Here is a 27,320-nt window from a genome sequence, read left to right as displayed (position 1 = left end):
ACTCTGCAAATGGGTGTTCCCAGCTTCTGGCAGCCATATGTGCTGCCTGCCATCTGTTTTCATTCCACCGCACTATGGAGACAAACACACTTTATTTTTAGTGTTCTACATTTCCTGATGTTGCACATAATAAGGATTATATCTTAAATCCAACCCACTATATGTGAAAAATCTTCCAAGGATAACAGAAGTTGAGACAGATTTTCATACAGGATCAGACAAGACAATTTTCACTACTTGCTTCTCATTTTAAGTTACATAGTTTATACCAAAGTTAGTTTGATTCCTGCATACCTGTGCTTTGTGCCTCTTCTTTCTACACTGCCTAGAAGGGGCTTCCTTCACATATTTTAAGGACACATCTTCCCAGAAACTTCCTGTGGTGTAGGAAATTACTAAGCATGAAGTATCAAAACAGGATATGAAGAAATAAACAGCTGGATGATCAACTCTAGACAGACAACAGTACAACAAACATTTGTTTGAAAGGAGGAATTCTGTGCACAGGCTGGCTCCCACATAGTTCTGATGGAAACCAAGCACCCCAAAATTAGTTTGCAAGCATTAATTGGGTAGGATAGTATTAATGTAAACTTTAATGGAAAAGATTTCACTGTTAGATCTCAGTGGCAACCTTGGAACACACCCACGAATGGCATGGTCGACAGCCAGTTGTTCTTTAAAATATACCTAAGCTGGACCCTAGAAAACATTGCAGATTTTACCTGTATTAAGCCATACATTTCTAGGCAACAGTAGTTTTCATTTCCCCATTTAATCTCTACCTCCTCAAACTTATAAAAAGTTATCTACTATCCAAGTACTCTATAAAAAGTTGAGTAAGCACTGACTTCTACCTACACGTGCTTTGATCAACATCTACCACTCACCCAGTACTGTACCACTGCCAGATAACTTAATAACCATAGTTTTAGAGCAGATTGCAGCACAGATCTTTCCACCATGTAATACTGCAAATTCAGGATATTCTAAGTTAACATTAAACAACTGTGGATGAGGAATTACCTCTGGTTAAAAAAAAAATTAAAATTAAAATATATTAAGAGTTGGGCTGAAATGGAGAACAACAGAAGAAATTAGTGTCTTTAAAACAGCTTATGCATGAAGAGATTCATGTGTCCACTGTTTATAGGATACTCCAAAAGACAACTGAAGGAGTTCCATTGAGATTTTTCATATTAGCTCTATTCAGCCTGAGTGTTTTATTTATTAATTCTTTCCTAAAATCTATTCATTGCATGTGATCTTATAAATGCAGAAGTACTTCTTCATTAATTAGACTGGCAAGGCATTTTTCCATATTTTTAATTCACTGCAACTTTTTAAAAATTGACTTAAATTACTTTACTGTTTTTAGTTATCTGCAGCTATTACGTTTTCCCCAGAGATTCTAATCAAAATTATGAGAAAATTACTTTATTACTTTTAAATTTATTTTTCCTTCTGATTTCAAATTATCAGATGCAGCTAAAGAATTCTGCAATTCCTCAAGGCTAAGAATTTTTGCAATTCCACTGCAAAAACTATTTCTGCCTTAAAGCAGAACTTTTTCAGCTATCAAAATATTAAGTGGAAACATTTTTGTTGATTGGTGGTACCTGAGTTTTCCTCCTTTTCCTTTTTTATTCCAATGTAGTATCCATATTAGGCTAAAATAGTTTTCTGTTTGGCTACTAGTCAAATCTCAGAAAAAGGGTTTAACTGAAACTAAACACAGAATTAGTTTAAAATGGAGACTGGCATATTCACTTTGCATTAGTCAAGCACTGGTAAACACCCTTCCAGTGTGTACAACACAGTACCCTGTCACTGTGCTATTCTGTATTACGGGGATTCCCCGACTCTAATTCCCCTCATAAACTCTCCATTTACATTCTGAAGTAAAGGGTATATAATCCATCACACATTGTTCTGTCACTTCTGAGCTGCCATAATCTACTATTTTTTAAGATGCCTGTGTTCACTGTGCATATGCAGTTTTCTAATAAAATCTGAATAGTTTTATATTTGCTTAGATTTGTTGAAAGGTCAGCAAACATTTATTTCAACATAAATTATTTCTGACAAACACTTCAATACAGAGGTTGGAAAGGTCAGAAAAAGGAAGAAAATCTTTAAAAATACTGATCTTGAGAACATCATCCTTAATTCTCACTTATTTAAAAATAAAACCATAGTTTGAACTTTGCATTTTAGTTCTGTAATAGAAAATCTCTTGTATAATCCACGCATGGCCTTCCTCACATTCTGAAAAAGACTATCTAATCTGAACATTCACTCCATGCTTTATTCATAGCAACATCTGACATCTCCTGGATAGTATTTTTTATTATATTGACTGAAAATAAATTTAAACACTGCATTAATTGAACAGAAAAAAAATGTATATGCTTTTACATCAAATCTGGGAATAGTATTTGAAGCAAGTCAAGACAATAGCTTAAAAGGATTTCAACCTACATGCCTACCTTTTAAAAGATTTATTAAGCAAATCTGAATTAATATCATTAAAAAGTATTTATATTGAATAACCTATTTTTTCATAGAAAAAAATACCATTTTTTTAATCAGTTTTAAGCCTCAATTTCATATCACAGGCCATGACAATTTTAGGTATATAATGAACAGTTCTTTCAAAATGAGGTTATTTTTTCCAGCAACCATCATGCTTCTGAATAGTTCTAGGTATTAAACATGGGTTTAATACTTAGACATCTAACAAGGAAATTTTGAAGCAATCTTGAAATTAACTTAATTTCAGCACTTCTGGATACTACACAAAATCAAATTTTTTAAAAAAATGTCTAAATCCTCTAACATTGCTTAAAATATTTTAAAATCATCACAAGCATCTGTTGTAATTGGAAAACAGAATTAAAACTGTTTTACCAAATAGATTATAAAAACCCAAAAAAAACAGCAAGCCAATCCCAAAACTCCAAATTAAAATCAATTACAATTGCTTTGTGCTTCTATAATCATGTATTGCTTCCTAAAAATGTTGTTTCCTTTTCATTGTAAAGTTTAAGGGTACTTTATGGTTCAATCCCTTAATTTTGGTGTTTTTATAGCAAAGAGGTTCTCACTGTGATGTTTACCTATTCAGTACACGTGCAGTTTCAAGTTGGTTTAATGGAAGCAGTGAAACAGGAAATAAGCTGCCAGCAGGATGAAGAGGAATTGCCAACCAAATCTTCACGTTGTATCCATGGTATAATGTCTTCAAGGATTCCAAAGTACATTTCTGCAGCTCAGATTCTCAGAGGTCACTGAGTTTTATAATCATCTCCAAGCAATTTTCCCCACATCCTGTTAAGCTCTCTCTAAACAGCTGTGTGTGTTGCCATGCAGCTTCACCATCCCCTCCATTTAAAACTGCTTCCAACATAACTTCCGTTGCTCCAGAAAAATCTGAATAGGAGCAAAGATTTTTATCTATGGGAGGAAAAGATAAATAAATAATTCAGTAAGCCACAGCCCCTGACAGTATATAATAATAGAATGCACATTAAAAAAGCTAAGCTGTAATGGATGTTTAAGGATCTCAGCTGCGACTACTCTTACTCATTTGCCACCAGACACAGATGTATCTATCCTTCCTAGTAAAACACAGGTATCTTGTATTAACTCCCCACTCCTGTTGCCCTGCTCTGTTAAGGTAGTGTATATTAATAAAACTGAGTTTTGTACCAGCTTGAATTAAATGCACAGTATTTTCTTGGCCTTGCTAAGAAACACTGTTGGAAAAGGAAAGAATATTCATATTTTGTTTTTAATATTTGCACACTCTCTCCATATAAACTATTTCCAGTTACACCTCTGCTACATGATATAATTCATTATTTAAATTCCAGACTTACCTCCTATCAGAGCAACTTCTGCTGTAGGAGAGCAAAGTCTCCACTGTATTCTTCCGCTCTGAAATGTTTGACTGCTTGTCCTAACTGAAATGTTATCTATTTTTAGACCGACTGACTTGCACTCAAACTTCCAGCTGACGGAAGCAGAGGATGACCCTTCTTTTCGAGCTAAATAAACCTATACAGAAAGAAGACAACCAGCATGTCAAAAACTGAGATGACCAAAACACGTCAAATTAATCCTCGTAACAACGACATAAAAATCCCAAGATAACACACTTTCATTCTTTGTCAAGCCCCTGAACCTTTAAAAATGTACAAAGTACAATTTTATACAAAAAAACCTCTTTCTTCATCCTCAAGTATATTCCACAGTTAGGTAACTGTACATGTTCATAGCCCCTTGCTATTTCGACATCCATAGCAAATTTCAAGCCACAAAAACACTTAAGTTTATTATTTTTAAAGAAGGAGAATTTGATATATTTTTAAATGAACAGAACACTTCAGTTGTTCAGTACTGTTGATGAAAAGAACTGTGCAATCAGTAGATTCTTCAGCTGTGCCTGCACACTGCTTCTCCTAGGACTTGATGTGTCTCAGCGAAAGCAAATCATTCATGCCAGCCATTCGTAAATCCCACATTAACATTATTTGAACTGCTACAACTTTGCAAAATTTAATTTAGTCCCAGTGCTGTTCTGAACTTCACCTGGCTGAACAGTCACGCTCACATATTAACATTCATTACAATTACAGTGAACCCTCTCAAGAATTTGGTCACAAGTGACTGACAAGTCCAACATCTATTATCAATAAACCTAAATAACAGACACTACTGATTAAAGAGTCCAAACTACCATGATCCTTTTGGAATCCTAAATTAATAAAAATTCAGTCATGTCCAAGCTTCTGATTAATATCATACTGAGTGGACTTAGTCAGTTCTTCATTTTTTAATCTTGAAAACACAACCCAGAATAAAATGATAAAACACAGTAGCTTGTTTTCTAAAAGATCACACCCTAATATAGAAATGCCATTGACAGACTAGTAAACAAAATTTTAGTGTTACTATTTTTATGTTGAAGAAAGCTCAAAAACCCCAAAGGTGTGAGGACTTACACTGAAGACCACCTATGAAAATTTAATGATTTAAGCTGTTTTCATGTGAATGTAATCTTAATGTTCACTAAGGTGCTGGCCTCCACACATTTTTTTAATGTGGTTCTAGCAAGAGCTTTCCCTTGATCAGATCCTGCTGAACTGCTGTACTTGAATAAGGAAGCCAAAACACCCCATTAAATACTACTTGGTTGAAAGGCACTAAAAATATAATTTTGAACACTAGAAAAGCCTCAGACATTACTCTGTTTCATCTTTCATTATAATATCCAAGCATTTAATCAGAAAAAAATAACTTAAAGATTCCTTTTGTTTATTCTTGACTTTCCTCTAACTTTCAAATTTGGTTGTTTTGTTTCTAGTATTATTTGAAAGATGTCTGAATTCAGAGGAAAAAACCTAACTAACCAACCAACTCAAATTCTCTTCCACTGCAGCAATTCTTCTGGAAACAAGCCTTTGACAAATCCATGGATTTCAGATCTACAGGTTCTTACACTATTTATTTACTGTAGTCTGCCTGCTTGAGTCCTGGATACCAGGTTATCTCTGGGTAATCTGACTCAATTTGTAGTTTGTACCTGTTTGCATTGTGTACCACAAAACCAAATGGTTCTTTTCTGGTACTCCTGGTCTAATGCTTACAGATACATTTTCTGTGGCTTTTAGATTTAAATGTCTTGCCATTCATCACATAATAAATGTTTACTAAGTGCTTCTGTAAAGGTTCCTTTGGCTTTTAAGCTCTTGGACAGCTGCTGAATCAAAGTCCAAAGCTGCATCTTGTACAAAAAGAATAGGCAAACCTGTAACAATCTCCCACTACACAAACAATACCCAATGAAAAGTATTTTTAAATTCTTAGATTCTTACACACTTTCTGCAGGATGCAATTCCTACAGAACTAACATACATTACCCACAAGCCTGAGAGAGACCTAGAGCTGGAGCTCCTAATTTCTCAGTGCCATCATCTCATCCTTTGGATGTGTTACTGAATACAAGGGTAAAGTCTTTTTGCCTGGTCTTATAGATCAGTCTCACCCTGTCTTATTTGATTACTAGAGCTGAGAAAAATTGTAGTTTAGTTTCAGTGCAGGGACAGCATGTTTCTTGCAAAAGTGAGGATAACTGATCATTGCAGAATTGAAATCATAACATGCTATCAGATTTTTAGCAGATCCTGGGGAAGAACAGAACACCTGTCCCTTATTCTGAGCTTTTTGCTACTTCTCTTTTACTATTAGGTTTACTCCATTGTGCCATCTTTCATACTATTCTCCTGTTTCTCTCTTTATTCTTTCTCTTTAGTGCAGCATAGCCTCTTCAAGTTATTCCCCCATTACATTTTGCAAATCAGTTATGTACAGACCCAGGAGAGAAAATCTCAAAAGGCAGATACATACTTAGCTCCATTTTCATCAGTGGGAAGCTAGAAGAATATTTGGTGAGAGACCCTTCAGACTAGTAAAATGGCAAAGGAAAAAAGCAGTAACATGCTCTAGTCCCTGACAAGAACATTCTGCTCCACAGTTGGTTGCTGTTGTGGGAAAAGCTGTTTGCTAGTACACAACCCCTTCCCACTTGACAGGTAACAATTCTCTTCTTACATTTAGAGCCTATGACTCTTGTGCTGCTCAGTCCTGACATTTGGGAAAGATTTTGGGCAGGGTATACAATATTCTGGATAACTGACAGGTTTTTGTCTTCTTGCAGATGGAATTGTGTTATTTAGGATGACAATTTCTTCGTTTGGCTGTATATCAAAGAGATACACACTATAAAATTACTCTTAAAAACAAGTACCTTTTTTGTTTCAAGAGAAATACTGCTTTTCAATAAAACAGCATTTTCCCAAAAGTCTAAGAAGGAAGCCACTTTTTAAAATTTGGTGTTCTGGCAAGGATTTTACCTACCTGCAGAGAATTAAATCATCCTTACTGAAAGACAAGTTATATTTATTTCTAATTTCTTGCACCATCTGGCCATCTTACTGAATCTTAACAACAGCATTTATAACATCAGCTAAATTCTATGAGCACCAAGAGAGGTTTTGAATACAAACATTGGCAAGGATTTTCTGTTTTACTGGAGTTACCACAATTTTACTGTACATCATAGGCTTTTAATAATTCCTATTCTTACCATTTTCCAATCTGTTTCAACCTTTCTCCAAACAGATTCTGCCTTCCAAACACCTGCTTCCCAGCCACTTATTTTTTCACTGTTATTGGAAATCCGTGTATAACTATCATCTATTACATTGTAGACAAGATGGAACAGTTTAGATGTCTTCTCCTTTTCAGAGGGAATAAAAACTACTTCTTTTCTTTTCTGAAAAAGTCAAAAAACAGACACACCTTCATTCCCCAATGCCTAAATTCCCCCAAGATTATGTTACTTTTAAATAGTATGTCATGGTTTTGCAATTCAGTTTTGCTGCCAAGTGAAAAAAAAAAATGTCCTTTTTAAGAGAGGTCACAAAACCGTTTCTGCAGAAGAAATGTTTTAAAACAGTTTCCTACAGTACACCTGTAACTTTTCCAGAGGGGAGGAGTAATTTTACTTTTTAAACTTTCATGTAAGTTCTTTTAGAAGTAATTTTTTAACAAACTAACATGAAATAATGTAATTTAAGTAAGAAATTACAGTTCCAGAACAGAAAATTTATATGTTAATGAATACATTGCTTGTACAATAAGTAAATGGTTTTTCTGAATAGCAAACCTGTGACCACTATGTACAGGTGCTTGTGTATACCTGTTTACAAACCAGCTTCAAAAAACTTAAAGTACAAACTTTGTAGCATCACAGTATTATTATTTTTAAAGTCATTGTACTTACGAGTTTCAGAAATTAAGTTTTCCAAACAACAGAGAATTGCAATAAACTATTAATTTCTGAAAATTAGACAATCCTAAGAAACTCAGTAATTTCACTTAACTATTTCTATTTAGGACAATCAGACATTCCACATGACTGGATTGCTACAAAATTGATGTCACACCTTTGCATCCTCAAAGCAAAATATTATTATGGTTCAAATTAAATATTATTATGGTACTGGGAAACTGTATCTTAGCATAAAATAAATAATAATTAAGCCTTGCTTTTGGAAACAGTAAAAAAATATTGATGTGAAAATCAATCAAGCTTATTATTTGATTGCTTAATTTACACAATTCTAATTGCTCTCAATCTTGTAAATTGATTAACAAAAATAGTTGGTCAAAACCTACTATTGGTTAAAACCTGGAAGTAACTAATAATACAAATACAAAAATTTTTTACAGTTTTCCCAATTTTTTTCAACTAACATACTTCCTACTTCTGTCAGACTAATTTAAATAAAAAATGTATTTTTAACCTTTAAGAACAAAACATACTTTATATCAAGAAGTCCCAAACATTATTAGAATCAGTTCTCCACCATCAATTCTCAAAAATTACTTGTGGACCTCTACTGAACTCACATCAAACTTTCACCTAATGTTTTTGCAAGATTCACTTGTCTGAGCTGAATCTGGCTACCTACCATGTTTTGTTCTTTTTTACAGGTCATAATAATGAAGCCTTAGTTAGCTACCTCTAAGATGGTCATCAGTGCAAAAGTTAAATACCTCTGGACCAATTTCACCTCTGGCTACTCGCCAAGCCATTGAGCCTGATGTCCTTCCACCGTATTCGCCAGGTTTAGGTGTTTTAGGAGAAATAAACTCAACAAGCTCCACAATAGTCCTTTCCAGGAGCTCTCTTTTTCTATTTTCTGACAAAGACTTTTGTCTCTGAAAAAAAAGACATTTAGGAAAAAAGAAAACATTCTGAAAAAATGGTATTTGTAATTCTGCTCTAGAGTGACACTAACCGGGAAAAACATAATTGAAAAAACAGATAAACATTTCAAGTCTAGACCAATTGTTAGAAGCATTAAACTTATACCACAGACAGAAATATAAAGCAGTCATAAGTGTACAGTTATGTGACAGCAGTGCTTTCCCTAAGAACTTGCAGACACTATGTGGAATTCTTTTAAAATAATGTTTGTTCTTTGTTTTCAATATTTACTTGGACAATAAAACACTTCCATAACAGTTTTTATAGCTATTCATATGTATGCTGTACCATAGCTGTTCTCAATATTATCTGGAGGAAAGAGAAGGCAAGACTCACATGTAGTCAAATTTTAATTCTCAAAGGTGGAGTGACTTTGTTGGCAACAGTTTTGGTTTTGTGATTAAGCCCAAATAAAAGTCTTTCAAAGAGTTATTTCACTGATTCTGTCATAAACAAACCTTGACATCTCCATTTTTCAGATGTCAGAAAACAAAGAAAAACTTAGTTCCAGAAAAAATAGTGAAAAATAAAAAGAATTACATGTCTTCTTTGACTACATGAATAAAACTATGAGAAGTTTTTTGATAAACAACTTTTAAAATTTCATTGATATGCTAGTATTTTGTCTACATGATTTTCATGTCAAATATACAAATCTGGAATGTGAAGCTTTTCAGTTTTTTAACTGTGAATAAACCCACATGGGACTGAAAAAATTAAGTTCAACATTGAGTATGTAAATGATTACACACATCTCTTTTTCTGCTTTGGTGATCACCCAAGGCATGCACACTCAGCCCACTGGGACCTGACACTTGAGGCTGGTAAGCATTTCAATTATCTCAAAATTATCTCAAAGCTCTGATCCCAGCTAGTTTTGCTAATAGAGATCACAAAAGAAACATCTGAAGACTGTTTTTGTTCCCGTCATCAATGTGGAACTGTATACAGGAAAGTAGATACAGAGAAATGATGAGAAACAGCTCCAGCTGAACACATTCCAGATGCCAAATACCAGTTCTAACACAGCAAGGGGGGAAACACACCTCTACTTGTGTTGATGGATGACAAGCACTGGTTGCAGCAGTTTCCCATGAAACATCAGGCTTTCCTGAGTCTAACAGTTGCCCTGACACTTAGGATATCCCTATGCAGCTGTATTGATCTTGCTCCAGCTCAGAGGAAGTTTGATATGGTTTATCCTAAATTAACAACACCAGTTCACAATTTCCTTTAAGCACTTTGATGTAGTGGAAACCCAGTGTCAGTGGTCATCACCACTGAAATCACTGATGTCATGCTGAGAACTGCATGCTGTGTAGTTTTTGTAACAACAGCTGAAAAACCTGTAATAGAGCAGTGCTTCAACATGAAAAGGCTTCAGAAAACACACCTCATCATGCACAATACAAGAAAACAGTAAGTCCCTCAAGTATAAAGAGCACAACACAAGTATGCTGATTCTTGTCATCTCTTGCCACCCAGCAGACTCTTGCACAGAAATGCAGCAGGTCCAACATGCCAAACACTCAGACTCAGCAAACATCAACACAGCCTGTGCTGGGAAACCTGTAAACTACATTTCCTACCAATGACATTGTCATCAGAAATGGATTGCAAAAACTCCAGCTGCCATGGCTCAAACTTCTTGCTTTTGTGTTACTGGGTTTTTTTGGGTTTTTTTTGTTTGTTTTTTTTTTTTTGTTGTGTTATTTGGTTTTTAGGTTTTTTGGGTTTGTTGTTGTTGTTGTCTTTTTGTTTGTTTGTTTCAAGGTATTACCCTCTACATACTTGGTCAGGCCACACCTTTCTTTGGCAGACAAAGGTACTAAGAAGGATGGTGAACTGCACCTTTAAAATCAGTTCTGTGTCATGTACGAGTTGTGCTGTTGATGCTTCCTTAAGGACTCTCTTCTTTCAGGAGACCAATAACCCATAGTTATATGTAACTATATATATTTATATAAAACCAGTAGTTCAAGTAGGCTCACTGCTGGATGAGCAACAGATAATTTGAGGGCATGAATGGAATTTTAAACCTTTGACAAAGAACACTGGTTCATCTCACATTAATGAGCATGAAAAGCTTGTAATACAACCTAAATTACTAGTTTTCTTATCAAGAGTTGACCTGGCTATAACTATAAACATTCATAATCACCACCAAAAAATTGGAGCTGAGAGCAAACAAAAAAATAATTTGCTTCTCTGTTCCACCATCCAAATTCTAATGAAAGCAGTGAAAGTTCAGGGTCCTCCCCCGCTTTCTATCAGGATAACAGACAATAGCCTGGAATATTGCAGTAGCTGAAGAAGATTTGTGTCAGTGTGTGCTATAGTACTACAGAATATCATCCGATAGTGGGAAATCCAAAGGCTATACACATATTTAGGAACACCTGGCCCAGATAAAACACATAAATTATTTTTGAGAAGTAAAATAAGTACAGAAGAGATTAATTTAATCTTGTCTGCTATGCAAACCACTCAAAAACTTCTGAACTGTTGTGTGGCCTCTGCTTGGCAATGGAACAGACAGACATCCAGAGAAGTAACAGCCACAGCCCTTGCTCTTTATGCAGGAAAGACAAAAATGATCCCTCAGACTCCATTTTCATTAACTCAGGTGATAATGTGTACTGCACACTGTGCTTCTCCTTAGTTGTAACTTAGAAAAACTGAGTCTAAAAGACACAGCACTAGACCTCTGCACCAAGCAGTACAAAGACTAGATCCTCCGACTGTGGAGACAGTCTCTAGGAGATGATGGGAAAAGGGCAATTTAGAGGAGGCCTCTACAACAGTTATTGTCTGAATAGGCTGCAATGAAGGAAACCATTCTGGCGGGAGGCTTGTGACTGAATGGAGTAATGGAAACTTGCTCTAATGCTTCTTTAAAGTTCCAGGGAAGAGTTACCTTTGCCCTTTGTGACTGCAGAATACAACATGGAGAATCCTGGACACCAACTTTTTGAAGTCCCCTCTTTCCCCACTGTATTGTCACCTTAGTATGAACTCTAGGACAGGCTTTTTAACTTGGACAAATGTAGGAAAGATACCCAGTCCTTTCAGCAATTGGATGGCAAACTGCCTCTAAGACCCTGAAATCTAATTCTTATTATAAGTGACAAAAGAAAAAAGAAGCAGGAGCAGATACTTACAGGGATTAAATTTCTTAACTTAATAAATTAAATTAATCAAATATTCTGAATAGCTACTGGACAAAAAGAAAGTGTATGTAGCAGGAGGAGTGTATCATTCACTTTGTAGAGAGAGTAACTTGCTCCTCAGAGTAGGATACAATTAAAAAGACTGACAAAAGATGTTCTTATAAAATTACAAGACAGCTTTAATAACACTGGAAAGCAGCAGGGAAAGCAACAGCATAGAGATGAAAGGGTTGGGATTTTTCACATGTAGGGAAAGAGAGATAGGAAAAACACCAAGAAGGTACTGGAAACACAGGTATAACTTTCTTCCCTCTATTATTTTTAAATTTTCATATAAAGTATGACCAGAATTCTGTTCTTCTATGATCAGATATTCTATTCTATTCTTCATCTGAAAAGTGCTCATGTCAGCTTGAGAGCTGCACAGACCTGTAAAGGAGGTGGAAAGGAGTAAGAAACAGACCAACATGAAGCACCATCTGTTAGAGATGGCAATGACACATTTTACAGATGTTTCCTAAACTTTTTAAGTGAAACAGAGCATGATCCTACAGTGACATCACTGAATTGACAACAATGTCATAGCTTTCTGATTCCATCAATATTGTCAGGGAAATTTTCCAACTTACTAGTGCCCCATTGCCAAAGTTCTTTCTGTACAGACAGCTGTGGAGGTGAAGAATATGATGACTGGTTTCTTTTGCCAAAAGATCAGAAGAAAGGACCCCTCAGATTAGTTTTGTAACCAGCCGGGGTTCATGGCTTGGAGGGGACACCACTGCTCCTGCAACTCTGCACAAAGAGCATGCATTCCTCAACTTGATCCTACACCTCCTTTTGCCTTGCTGTTCTGTTTACTCTTCTTAGTGCTCCACTCTGCTAGGTGACTCTAATTTTTCATTACTGTTAAAATGATTTCAAGCCCTGGTCTCAAAATATTACTCCAGCTCAATTCTTCACAATCTTAATGTATGGCCAGAACTCTCAAGCCAGCAGGCCTCAAGAAAGGCATAATCTGTTTATTAAGTCATCAGCTGTATACTACCACTGGAACTAAAGTTTCCATGCATGGGAATTAGCCCTGTAAGGAAGGAAGGACAAAACTGAAACCTCAAGGTGGTTCAAGGTTTTATGGTATTACAGAATATTGAACCAAATTCATGGTGTCCCAGGTAGAAGTGGAAAAACCTTAGCAGACAGTTTCTGCAAACATGACATACAGGTGCAAATGGCTCCATGTACTTTTGGGATGTTAAGCATGAACAATGTAAATATACGTGGTTCTGAGTCAAAACTCTGCTGACGGTATCAACACCTTTTGAAAGGCTTCAAAACAGTCCATGAATCATTCCTCTCACTTCCTAGTCCTTGTAAAAACTCACTAAAATCAAATTGAACCTACATTTCTTACAATTGTAAATGCCACTGTTTTCAAATTATAGCAGCACTGATGAGGAAAACATTCAGTCACCCTGAAGGAGTCCACACAGTTACTAAGTCATACAAGTTACTAAGCAGTTGCAGTTTACTCCTAGCAAGTACAAATTTGCTCCGAAGTTCCTAAGAAAAATAATATATATGCACACATCTGTGTATATAAGAGACAATATGACAATCATCTTACATACCATCATTTATCTTATTTCCAGTAAGTTCATCACACACTGATTCTTATGTGTTCAGGGTAAAATGGGTAATTAACAGCATTTTTTATATCTACAGTGCATGGAAATTCCTATGAGGTTACCAAATGCATTCCTTTGTTTGAGGACTTTACATTGTGCAGATACTTGTGTTTCACTCTCAGAAACCCCCTGAAGAAAAGTCACATACCGTTCTATTTAGTGCATTAATTGTCTCTCGCAGTGTAGCTTCGCTGAGTGCTGTCCTTCTGGAGAGTACTTCTTCATGTTTACAGCTGTATCTCCAGGTGACATCAACAACCTCAAGCACAAGTGAAAGAAAATAAAGCAACCAAAAATTTCCACATATCTTGCTTCATTTAAAGAGGCTAGTTAAAGAAAGTATGTTTTTCTACAATAATTCTGAAAATCACACCAAGGTGGAATACATTGCACACTTGCTTCAGGGCAAGTTTGTTTATTATTAGCATCACTACTCCTACCTCATCTTTGGAGAATGCAATTATGTAGGAGAGCTTCTTTCCCCAGCCAGTTTCATAAAGAAGAGGTTTATCACACACATTTTCACAAGGATCACAGTGAAGCCATCTTTTCTGAGATGAAGAATATACTTCAGTCCACACATGATCTGTGTAACAAAGGCCAAGAATGAACACTTATGACTTATGAAGATAGAGCCTCTATCTAATCTTGCAGAATATTGTAACTTTTTCAGATTTATTAAATGAAGGAACGGGTGAAAGAACGTGTTTTCTGTTCATCTACATTTAGAAACATTACCAAAGCTTCCTTTTTCTTAGGATCACAGTCCCTTACATTCAGCTAAAGAGTGTATCATTCTGAAGTCAGTCATCTGACCTTACTTGCAGAACTGTATTTCATCTCATCAGGCAAGACAGGAAATTGAATGTATATTGTCTTTATTAGCTGACTGCGTAACTGCACACGCTGCCTGATGGATAATATGATCTGAGAGACATAAAATACATAAACTTCTTTTGAACAGGTTTGTATTAATGTTACAAGACTCCAGAATACCTGTACAGTCCCAGACATATCTTGCTTCAAACCCTACAGCTCTGCAGCACAGTGTAAAACAGTTGGCCCACTCGCCACAGCGTCCACGTCTGGTTTCCAGAAGTTTTTCAGGGTTGTTATATCTACAGGAGAAAAGCAACACAAAAGATGAACAACTAAAAATACATTTCACCTTTCAGAAATCTTCACATGGTGTTCTGGTGATCTGAACAGACTTCAGTACCAAGCAGTCCACAGAAGATAATGGAAATAATTTCTGTGCTGCAGAAAATGCATCTGATCAGAATGCTGCCTCAACTCACATGATTCCATCATATGTTTATAGCAGCAATGAAATTAATCTGGTTAAGTGTTCAAAATTGATTTATACATCTTAAAATATGACTTTTGTATGCTTGTCATTTAAATAGTTTGCAAAATGTCTAAACATCACAGAAGTATAAATGAATTGTGTATTTGCTCTTTTGATACAGATGAAGCAAAAGATGTACATTACACTGTGATTTCCTACAGAAGTGAAGTTATCTGTGCAGTAACAAAACACTACCTACATATGGTTGCCAATACTAACATATTTTATTTGGAAGCTGTAGTTCATCAAATTAACATTAAAAAAACCCCAACCAAGCCAGACAAGCATGAATAGAACAAGTCTGCATAGGAGAAAGCACAGATTGTTTTTAAAAATCTCTAATCTTGTAGAGAAATTGCTGGTTCATCAAACATTCTATTATGTTACTTAAAACAGCTTCTCTACTCTCTGAACTAACAGCTTCTCACCTGTTCACAAAATGCACAAATGCAAAGCTGTTTCTTGAAAGAAAAAAAGACAGCAAGTCTCTGTATGCTCACCTTGGGAATCTATTACAGAGCTGACACTGGTTGCAGTAATGGTTTTCTACTCGACTGGCATCCCACCTTAGATCATCATCAGTAGGCAACAGATAGTCACTTCTAGGCTCTGTCTGCCCACCACACCTGCTGCAAGGAAGACTATTTACCCAATGAAAAAAGGAAGTCTTAAACCAATCCAGAAGCTCCAACAATAAGAAGTCCTCTTCATTCACATGTGCACCTGTAAAATTCATACAACACATGGTTCAAATGAAAAAGTAAAAGTAATTTAGTTGAACTTGATAGTGCCCATGCAAATCAGCATCTCTGGGCCTTTATATATTTTTGTGTACTTTTAAATATAAAAACTGCATTAAAAAGCTTCATATATTATTTAAACACATACAAAAAAGAAAATCTAAATTGTCAAGACTAAGTACAAACTTAAGAGCAAAAAACTGCAGTCCTAATTACTACAGTTAAAATGAAAATAAGAAATTGTGCAGAAAAACGAGTCAGATTTACATTTCAGCCTGGTAAAGTTCCTGATGCCCTTCACACTCTTCCAGGACTTTGGAACAGGGAGTTAATTATTTTTCTGCTCCAAAATATTTTCCTATTCTTAGCTATTAAACTAGGAATAACAATTGCTTTGATTTCAAAATCCTAAAGAACCAGACACTGGCAGCAGTCTAAACAACCAGGTGTACAGGCTTTCTGTAAACAGACTTTCTACAAACACAGCTTAATTATTGTAGAAAATACATATATATCATGCAAACACGTTAAGTTTGTTCTAATTTCAGCAAATAAACACCTTTCTCAGCTTACCCAAGGTAAGGTAGACACAGGATGTCTTTTGTTTTCTACTCTAGATCATTTTACCACACCAGACTCTTCTGGCCCATTTTTCTACATACAACAGGTGTTAGAACCCACTCACATACTCTCACCGTTCTGACACCTGAAAATAGCCCCATTTTAATTAAAAAACAAATCTAAAAAATCCAGTTTTTCAAGAGAGATCCATTCCTTTAAATTCCTTGGAATCTTCAAATGTAATCCCCAGAGAGATACTCTTCCTTCTCAGATACATAAATATTCAAATAATTCTTCTTAATAACTTTATCATCTAGGCCACACTGCAATCATAGGTATTACTGCCTGGTTATTTTTGTGCACTACAGCTTTACTCTAGTCACAGTGCAGACAGGTTTGACTAATGAATATTAACATACAAAATAAATTTGTAAAAATGCTGTTTTAAAGGAAATTGAAAGCAGTTGCACTAAACATTTATGCACTAGTTCCTTTTTCAGGATGGTGCAAAAAAACCTAAGACGAGTTTTTATGCTCATTTCACATCTTGCTTTGAATGGCTGTAGCCATTTTTGGTACAAAAGACTCTGTAGGAGCACTAACACTATCAAACACTCATTGCCAAGATCATGAAGTGCACGGGAAGAGATCATCTGTTAATAAAAGCAAGAACATCTGACTCCTAATTACAGTAAAATTTTCATTTTTACTCTTATATGTGGAAAACCTTTGTGCTGGAACACTCAGAGAAAGGCTTACTACTTACAGAATTGATACGCTTGTATATTCAAACTCTTTGCTAAAAGCTGAATGAGAAGATTTCAAGCACAGGCCATACTCTCTTTTCCTGGATAACAACATTCAAACTAGAACCCGAATGTTAAAATATAACTTCTATGAGCTATAAACATTCTTTCCTTGATTTGCAAAATAAAACCTTCATTAAAACATCACATGGAAAAATGACAAATGTGATTTATTGGAACAAAAAACACAATTGGCTGTGATACACAGCTGTTTTTGACTGTTCAGTCCATCTTTCTAATGAAATGTGGCAAAGGGAAATAGTAAAATCAAAGCTATACCTCCCATCAAATAACTGTTATCCTCCTAGTATAGTCTTTATGAGTCAAAAATGCTCATAATGTGTTGCAAGGCCTATCCTAAAAACAAGTGTCCCCTAGCATTAAGTATTTATTCCCAGAGGTGGCAGTCTTAATGCAGCAGGACAGAAACCAAAGAAGCTGAAAGCCAATTACCCAAACATCTCATATAGAGTCCATTCCAAAACAAATGTTTCTATAAAGCTCTTGAAAAATGCTTTCAAGCTGTCACAATGCAAAACAGTGGAATTCCATCCCTTCCCCTTTATTCAAATCTAAATTAAGGTCTGGAAGCCATTTTGACTAAGTCAGCTTGATGATTTGGGAAGAAACACCCAGAACACAATCCTCTCCCCTTCTTCCCCTTTTTTAAACAATGTGCACAGTACTATTAGAACGGAGTCTAAGAGGCAGGCTTGTTCTTTATTTTCCTCCTTCTATAATTTATTACTACTATGTGTCTTTTCCCCATTGTATTGTCCTATGCTGCTGAATGAGAATGCTTTTTACTTGTCCACATGGTTTCTCACTTCCCAATACAGTTTTATAAAAGAAGAAAAATTACTGTGAAACTCCATTGTCAAAAATTTCCTTAATGCCAAAGGCACAATTACACATTACTGTGTGGCCATATGAGACAAAACAAAGTAATTTGTAAAAAAACCAGATTATTTTTTTGAAGAGATTATTTTTGGTTTGCAAACCAACAGCATTTCCATAAAGTTAGCAGAACTGCTTGAAACAGTCTATCAGAGATTCACAGTGAGAAGAATTTTTTTTGTTTAAATATGATCTTGAAATGGTATTTTTTTTAATATTTATCCTATAGAAGTAATATTTCACTATACCACTAAAGCAACCCTAAAACCATCACCTGAAAACAGAAATATGTCATTTTAACTGAAAAAAACTTCATACATTCCAAACAAATTCACATTTATGAAGAAAATAGAAATTTTAGACACTGATGCTGCAAGTATTTATGCCAACATTTCATATCTAGGTCCAAGAAGAAGAGGGAATAACCCTATTCATTTAAGCATTTGCAAGGGAAGTGATCATTTGTTTGTTATCAGGCTGCATCTTGGAAAGATCTCATTCAAAATCTCACCATTACCACTTGAAAAAAGAGAAGCTGTACTTAACAATTTATTCTGAATTTAGAACTGTAGTATGTGCAGGAAAATTGCACTCTGAGAATTTCATAACAATGACTACTTGAACAAGAAGCTCCCCTCCTCTTGTTGTACCCATTTCACTCAAGATTCAAGCAATGCAACATTTGTTTCCCCAGGACCTTTTTCTACTAATTCAGAAATTAGGAGTCAGAAATTTCTACATAAAAGCAGCAATAGATGGATGACAAAAGCAAAACAAAAATAAAAGAGTAGCAAATTATGAAGCAGGTAATTCCAATTTAGAAACAGCAGTTGGAACCTGCAGACCTCCAACCAAACACACCAACAATGTATGGTACATTTGAAAGAACATTTCTGCTTTCAGATACAATTCAAATTGGCAGCATTACCTTTGTCCAGTCTTGTAGCTTGTGCTAGCTTTTTCTGAGCCTTGCTTTTCAATTCCTGGAGGGGAATTGCAGCTAGTGCTTTCTGCTGAATAGAAGGATTCTCATACATCAATACAAGATTCTCAAATTTTGTTTGAAGTGTTTTCAAGATGTTTGCAGCCTGCAAAAGGATTTTCAGTCACAAGATGATTTATTAACTTTCACCTTCAGGCACAATAACCAAGCTCTTCTATTTTAGTTTAAGTAAGTCATAATTCTATTTACATTACATAATTCATATTTACATTATGTATTTATTTACAGGTGAAATATTTATTTGCAAAGAAATCAACAAAAACTGAGGACCACTACCACCCAAACTGTAGAGCCAGTCTTGTCATCTCTGAGCATTCTGAATGGTGTCTTGAGTGAAAAGTGTACCAAGGGAGAAAACTGTTTTTAAAGACACCTCAAATGGGAAAGTTTTTGACTTCTCTTCCCCACCTAATCCCCCACACCTTTCTTTTGGACATCTTTTACTCAAAATCCATAAAAAAGACATGTAATCACTTTCATTTTCTGGACACTGCTATACTGGTTTATAGAACTATATTATTGATGAATTCTGCTTAATATTTCTTATTCATGAACGTTGCTTGTCTGTTTCTACTTCCTTCTTTTACAGATCAGCTCTGATAGAGGTTTTATAGACACTGAACCACCCAGTCTGTTTCAGTAGCAACTGGATATGAGAACCAGGTTTTTTTTTCAGTCAATTATCCTATGAGTCACTCGTGGCATGTTGCACCCAAATAATGTACACACATAGATACTAAAACTATTTTAATTGACACTGAAATTGATAGTAATGAAGTTGGTATCTCAGCAAACTACTTGTTCCCATTTAAAAGGGAACAATACAGAAAGTGAAATGGGATTTTTAAAGTAAGAGTTTGGCATACTTTTGGGGGAAGCCTGTGGCACTGATAAATTACCTTTTCCCTATTGCTACACCATGTTTCAGCCTCCAGCCTTGTTAACTACCATCTTAATTTCATCAAAAATGCAATGCTTTCCTGAGAGGCTGGCAGCAAATGCAATATAATACACCCAGGTGTTAGAACTCTTCAGAAGATAATTCCTTTTAGAGAAGCACTTAAATTACAAGTGATTGTTTTTATGCTGTTACAGTACTGCACGATCAGTCCTTAGTTTTCATAACTGCTAAAATAGAACAGAGCCAGTCTTACTCTTCCTGTAGTTCATCAGCAGTAGGTAACTGGTTTAACATCATAAACTACAATGTGTCCAGATTCACTTTAATGAAAGTTGAAAGAACAAAGTAACGGACCTTAGAGACTGACAAAGGCCTAAAGACCTTCATGGTCTGTCAGCTTCTTGAAAGGGTATGCAGGGATATTGCTCATCACATCAGGAAGTCTCCCTGATTCTTTGACAATTCAGGTTTCTGAGGCAAAACCACCAGTGTTACACTAGTGCTGAACCTGTTTCATGAAAGCCACTGTATGAAGTGTTATGCAAGCATTTAATCTTAGAAGCGAGGTAAACCTCACTGCAGTTCTAAGTTTGGATATATCTTTCCTCCTGTAATCACTATGCCATTCAGAAACAGATCAGAACCTATCCAACAGGATTAACAACTAGCCAGAGCTCCCATTTTCCCAAGTCTCAAGAATATTTTATGACAACATATGCAGAAGAAATCAATCAAGCAAATTAGTGATGGGCTAGGTCCCTGGAACTGTGCATTTAGGAATATTTCTCTGTTTCAAATAAGCTGCTTTTCCCTGGCCTCCCATGAATGACAGGTGAAACACACAGGCAAGAAAAAAATGCTTGCACTACAGAAACAACTCTAAATCTCTCTGACATCTGTCAGCAGTGCATACAACAATAATACAACTATAACTCTGCAGCATACTCACTGGAAATAAACCCCCCACTGCTGTGCAAGCAAAATGGCAAAGTCGCTGCCAGACTTCCTCTCAATCAATTCAGACTATAAAGACCAAATTCAATGGCTCAGAGACCTATCAGTAGAGTTCCCTGTAGAGATCCACTAAATACAGCACTCTAACAGAGCACAAACATTGCATTATTGATGTCTCTAAATAGTAGTATGTTTGGTCCCACCACCCAGGCATGGAAGCATGGAAAGTTAATAGTTTCAGAGAAACGGATCCACAACCCTGACGGCTTGCATATGTACGGCAAAAAACCTAGAAATTGCAAGGATTAACCGCAGTTAATTGTGTCAACATTGTGCAACATTGTTGTCATTGCAGGATCAACTTTTAAAGCTTCCAGTACTAAGCAGTACAACAGCAGCAAATCATTCGACGGGTTGCATAATTACTTCCAACCACCATTGCAGAAGTGGCTGGAACAATAAAAATCTAGAAGCAAGCCAAAAAAACCAACCCAGAAATCCCCAAAGTAAAAGAAATCCAGTCAGTATATTTTAAAGGCAACTACTGCCAGGCTAACATAATTAGATTAAATGTCTCAAGACAACCTACACCAGCACCTTGCTCAAAGGACCTCTGGTGTAAGGATGGGTCATTCAGTGCTCTCTATCCCCAAAAGCCATCACTTCAAACTTTGCTGCTTCTCATTCACTGACTTGTGTAGGCACTGGGAAAAAACAGTATGTATTAGTTCATATCCAACAATATACTGACAATATAATTTAAAACATTAAGGATGCATGGGCAGTGAGCTTTTGGAAGGATTCATCTTACACCAACTTTGAGACTGAAGTGGCACTAGTTCTAGGAGAAAACACTTCAGAAAGTTAAACCAAAGGATCCTTTAAAGTTTCTATCAAAAGGCATAACTTAATTTTTCAAAGTTGTTCAAGGTGCTGAATCTTCTCCCATCAGGCCAGATGAAAGGACTCTGCTCTGTCTTGATCAGGAACTTCACCTCAACCTCTTGGACAAGGGAAACAGCCTGAATAACTATAAATTTGTCCTTGTCTGGCTAAATTTGTTTTTAATGACAGGCATGTGAAAAAAAGAAAGCCCTCCTCACAGGCTACACACAGAGATCAAAATGCATGAACCAAGACACCAGTAACTATAAACACTACAATTCTGCACCTGTTCTTCTGCTGGCTCTCAAATATCAAATATAACCCTAGTCTTAGCTTCCCACTCTCACCCTTGCTCCCCATCTTGCTGCTCCTTTTCAATACGTATCAGCTTTTTCTCTTGACACCCTGGATCAATAGAATATTTATGGACATTTTCAACAAAATCTCTTGCTAATATTCTATTTTTGGCACATTTCATGCTGAAGTTGCATGTAAAATGAAGAAAACATTCAAAAACCTTCAGAAACCATTGGGGCATTAATAAGTCTAGTCCAACCTTCTTAAAGCAAGATTAGCTATCAGAAAAGACCAAGTTGCTCTAGGAGACTACTCAGTTTCTCTGAGCAACCTGTCCTAATAGTTACCTCTTCTTCATTCTTTATATGCAAGATTAATGAGCCCATGAAGTTTGCAGGTTATAATTACCATTTCAAGAGATTGCACAAGTGATGCTTCTGGTTGCTGATGGGCAGGGGCAAGAACAGAGTCAACAGGTCTCGAAGGCCGTTGTACAGCTGTCTGAGTGCTGGTGACAGTTTCAGAGGATCCCGATCTGTGGATTTGGTTTGATTCATTCAGTCTGCTACTCCTCTCACCAGCAATTAAGTCTCTGATTTTACGTAGTTGGTCAATTGAAGCTTCCTTAGGGAAAACCAGGTGAGTTTCTCCCTGAAATTCAGACAAATGAACACAGCAGTTAATGCAAGTCTAAGCTGGTCAATGATCTGTAGCTATAGTTAACAGTTTATTGGAAGCTAGCATCCTTAGGCTTGGCAGTATTCAAGTTTTTAGATTAGGTCCCTTACAATAGAAGGTTGAAGCCTCTCATAGCTTCAGAAGCCTACCAGATCAAAAACCTAAAGTCAGTCTAGAGAAAGAGGGCTCATAACAATATGCTTTCATTAGTAACTTATTTTGCAGAGCATCATTTGTGGACTATGTAGTTATGGTGTGACACAGAAAGCAGCAACAACAGAAAGGAACAACTAATGCTCAGTTCCCACAGTACCTCAGTGAAATCCTAGGCAACACAGGAAGACATTCAATGTTGGAGGAAGAAGTCCCTAGAATGGCATCTGCTGGAAATTCTCTTACATACTGGTAATGTTTTATATCGAAGTTTTAAGTTTTCAGATAAGCAATATTACTCTTATTAAAACTGGTACCTGGGCTGATTTCTAGATTTTATTTGTGATGGCAACATGATTACCGGTAGTGTAACATGAGATCAGTAATTATGACAGAATCAAATACCTGTGTACTTAACATAAAGAAACAGGTTACTGAAAACATGAATATCCTGAAGCACTCATCCTTTAACAGTTTCAGTTTCTACCACTGCAGCACTTCTATTTATTAAGCTGACTTGTTTACCCACAGTTACTTGAGGTCACATATCACTCTAGATGGAGACTTCATGTTAACACTTAAAATCACCACAAAACTAAATGGAATGTATCAAGCCATTACCAAGCAGAAACAAAAGAAAGAGCAATATATTAGCCATGCAGCTGAAGAGAAGCTTGTGAGCTCCAGCTTTGGCTGACACAATAACCGTAAGACTGAGCCAACACACTCCCAGAGACCTGCCTGAGTGCTTCCCTAGCTACAATGCCCACCTCCTTGCTAAAATACACCATTAAAAGTCTCCTGAGCACCAGCAAGAGAAAAAATCCACAGATCATTTCTCCCTCTGCAGTCACCACTTCTTTCAGCATACTTTTTCTTTCAATTAAAAAATTACAGTAATTAACTTCACCCAAAGAGAAGGGAGAGGTCTCATGACAGCTGGACCTAAGTACCATGATGTACATACCCATACAGAAGTGTGTCATCAGACAAATTAAAGCAAAGCAAGAGCCTTGCACCGTTAAACAAGAGCTGGGTTTTCAGACCAGGCTTCCAGTAGTTACAAAAACTACTTCTAGTTTAACAAGCTTTGGCAGTTTAAGTTCAACCAAGACAGGGACCTTGAGAATATGAAACAATCTTTGAAATACATTTTTCTGACTGCACCAGAATCAAGATTCACTCAACACTATTTTAGGACAACATTTCGTAACTTTTAAAAATGGGTTTTGAAGAACTCACCCTCCTACTACTACTTGAACAGTCAGTCTATTGCCCTTCACTGCTGTCATGACAACACAAGGACTTGTGCAGCAGCACTGTGAATTGGCTGAAAAATTGGTTTTGTTTTGGAAGATTAAATTTTAATCAGATCAGCTTCCCTTATCTAAATCACTACAGGGCTCTACTGATGGCAGGAACATGAAGAAGAGCAGGGCTTTAATTTTTTTTTTCCTCTCTTAAAAATGGCAGTTTCAACACTCATTTATAGTGCTACATTTTTATTATTTATATAATTATATAATATATAATAAAAACAATATCTAATTGAATATATAATATATATAATACACATAAATATTATACTATTATAGTGTTATATTTTTTTTAATTTTATATATATATATATACACACACATATTTTACTATTTATAGTGCAACACTGTTAGTTCACCTAACAGTCCACCCTGCTTCCCACCACTTCCTCTGTGCTAGCATGGATATGTATCCAGCCATTCAGTAAACCATCACTGTGCCTGACCAGCAAAAAAAAATAATTTTGTTATGCATTAGGTTAGCCCACCATTTTTCTGAAGCAGCCACATCTAAATTCTTTGCTGGTTAGCTACAGATATTTACAGGCAAGGATTCAAAGAATATACCAACTGCCCTAAAATCTGCCTTGCCACTAGAGAAGCAGAAAAAAAATTCCGATTTTAAATTTTACCACATTATACTCACCTCTTGAAACCCCATCTCAAATAAACATTCCACTGCTCCTCTGACGGGCAACAGTCTTGTGGAAAATGCTGGATTTCCAATCCGAATTAATCTGTATTTTTCCTCATAAGGATTCCTGAACAAATTGAAAGTTATAATTATATTTGCAAATTAAGTAAACACTTAAAAGCAGGCTAACTTCACTATGATTTTCTTTTTTTTTAAAGTTTAATTTCATTTACATCACTTAGATGAAACCTACATAAAACTTTGACATTATAAATGCCTTTTTCTACTTTGAGAGTTACCAGCTGGTGCTAAAGTTTAGCTTGCAACTTATGTTCATGAATTCGTGTTTTGTAGTCATACCCAGCAGGGCTAAGACACTTAGAGACAACTTCACATCCCCCTATACCTGGTGCATTCTAGTTGAACCGTCAAGTTAATGCTGGATGGCTCTAGTCCCACCGTGGAGGCTGTGCTAAACTGCCTGGTACTGAGTGAAACGACTGTGGTCTCTGTGCCACCTCTCAGCTACCCTTTCCTCCGTCAACTCTTTTAAAAACCTTCTTCTTTCGCCTTTTTCTTTAAAAGAAGCCAGCCTGGGACTCGCCATTCTCGGTCACACAGCAGCTTTTACAAGCGGTTTAAGAGCCAGATATAGACAGGGAGGAGCAGCCCATACTCCCCGAGCTGCTGGAAGACATCAAGGTCAATCACATGTACCGGCGTGTATGTGCACCCTACAGAGCCACCTCGCAGAAATTCAGCTATAATTAACTCTTGGTACTACCCTGCGAAGTCAGAAGCAAAGGGCAAGCGAAAAATAAAATAAAAAATACAAGGAAGTTAAAATGAAGTTAAAATAAAGTTTTAAACAAGTTAAATTACTTGCTATGCACCCGCTTTTTTCAGTACAATACTACTTGTTTTAATACCCACCTACAGAGGAGAATCAGGAATAAGACATCACTTTGTGTTTAATACACAAACTCCTAAGCAGCAATAACGAAAGAAACAGAAACCCAGAACACTACACCTCTAAGTAAGCAACACTGATTTTAAAATCACGACAAAAACACACGAGACGCTTCTGAACTCCGCTATTACACAACAGAACCGAAGGCGCCGCGCGGAGCCGGGGAGAGGCCGGCGGGACCCTGCGGCACCGCCCGCGGACCGAGGGCGGCGACCCCGCTCACCGGAGGATGTTATCAGCGTAAGTGAGGAGCAGCCGCGAGGCCTCCAGGAAGATCTCCCGCCTGTTCTGGCACAGCTCGCTCACAGCGGGGGAACCCAGCGAGGACGAGAGTCCCAGGGCTGCCGCCATCGCTGCCCGCCCCCGGCGCTGCGCCACGCGCATGCGCTGTGCGAGCACCGAGGTCGTCGCCGCCAGCCTGGCAGCGCCGCTGGGCGCATGCGCGATAGGAGCGCTGAGGTCACCGCCCCATCCCCACAGACGGCCATTGCTGGGGGGGGCCTTAAAGGGCCCGAGCGGGTTTAATCCTGACCCGCAGGCCCGGGGCAGAGGGACCTCCCGATCACACCGGGATCTCGGGGTCCCAAAGCAGCTTCTTTCACCCTCTGTGCAAGGGGCCAGTCCACGATTTATTTATAGATCTGCGCAGAAAGGGGTGCAGAAATGATACCCTTACTTCTTACGCTGATTAGCTCACGTGCTCATTTTTTCTCTCGAGTCAATGGTTGCAAACTCCCCCTGCCAGAATTACCTTTTATTCAGCCAGAGCTGATCCCAGCACAGCAGCCGAGTTGTCTCTGTTAATTTCTTCCTTATCTTGAGAGTTCTGCCAAATGTCCTTGTGTCCAATAAATTCTTGTGCCCACTGTCAGTGGTACATCCTTCTTCCCCAGCTTTGTAAACCTTCAGCTCTTTGAGGTGAGATCCCATGAAACATGTGGAGCCCTAAAAAAGCAATTCTGTCAACAAGCAATTTGTCTTTCTAACACCTGGACATAACTTAGAGCTAGATTAAATCTCCTTTCTGGTTGATTTGGCTCGAAAGTATACAATGATCAAACATAAAAGAGCATAATTTCTTAAGAAAATGATTACCTATTCCATATTTTACAACGTCGAGAGCCCCTTGGCAGGCAGTAACATCATTAAGGATATAAATCCCCTTTTGTACTGCCCTGGTTTGACAGTACTGAGGGTGCCACAGCTTCAGGCTCACCTGGGTTGCCTGAGCAGGGATGTCACTGCAGCAACTGGCCCCTGCCATCACATCTGCCCTGCACTACCCAAACTCTATCCCAGAGAAGCAAAAAAACAAACCCTGGTCTCCTTCTAGACATCTGGTTTGGGCTGCTACGGAAAGATCTGTGGTGAAGAACCTTGGACACAAAGGCCTCTGGAGATATACTTTATTAGGAATGCAGATTTAAAAAGTCCTAAGCAAGTGAGGCCTTGAAAATTCAAGCTGTCTTCTGATTATGTAGGT

At 37.0% G+C, this 27,320-nt stretch overlaps 2 protein-coding genes across 4 annotated transcripts in view; both read right to left on the bottom strand.

Annotated features, from left to right (window-relative positions):
• Positions 1 to 368, bottom strand: part of TOP2B (DNA topoisomerase II beta) — a 73,762-nt gene extending 73,394 nt beyond the window's left edge. Inside the window, exon 1 of the mRNA XM_086851195.1 lies at positions 295 to 368. The gene's annotated coding sequence lies outside the window, so the exon portion shown is untranslated. The remainder of the gene's footprint in view (positions 1 to 294) is intronic.
• NGLY1 (N-glycanase 1) lies at positions 74 to 26,309 on the bottom strand. Of its 3 annotated transcripts, none has more exons than XR_015276611.1 (13): positions 26,061 to 26,309; positions 24,880 to 24,994; positions 22,495 to 22,737; positions 18,975 to 19,134; positions 15,543 to 15,765; positions 14,691 to 14,812; positions 14,135 to 14,280; positions 13,843 to 13,953; positions 8,626 to 8,790; positions 7,151 to 7,339; positions 3,882 to 4,059; positions 3,120 to 3,456; positions 74 to 451 (listed from the first exon to the last, which is right to left on the bottom strand). XR_015276611.1 is itself a non-coding variant. In XM_023919250.2 (12 exons), the coding sequence occupies exons 1-12, from the start codon at positions 26,219 to 26,221 to the stop codon at positions 3,281 to 3,283; spliced, it is 1,989 nt and encodes a 662-aa protein (XP_023775018.2). In that variant the 5' UTR covers positions 26,222 to 26,309; the 3' UTR covers positions 2,038 to 3,280. The 3 variants fall into 3 exon arrangements, 1 of the variants encoding a protein (XP_023775018.2); XR_015276612.1 differs by having other exon boundaries at positions 74 to 377; XM_023919250.2 differs by lacking the exon at positions 74 to 451 and having other exon boundaries at positions 2,038 to 3,456.
• Between the last annotated feature and the right edge of the window lie 1,011 nt (positions 26,310 to 27,320).

The sequence above is a fragment of the Cyanistes caeruleus genome, chromosome 1 (assembly GCF_971803275.1).
Source record: "Cyanistes caeruleus chromosome 1, bCyaCae1.hap1.1, whole genome shotgun sequence".
NCBI lineage: Eukaryota > Metazoa > Chordata > Aves > Passeriformes > Paridae > Cyanistes > Cyanistes caeruleus.
Note: the sequence above shows the minus strand (reverse complement) of the source record. Positions and strands in the feature narration are given on the sequence as shown.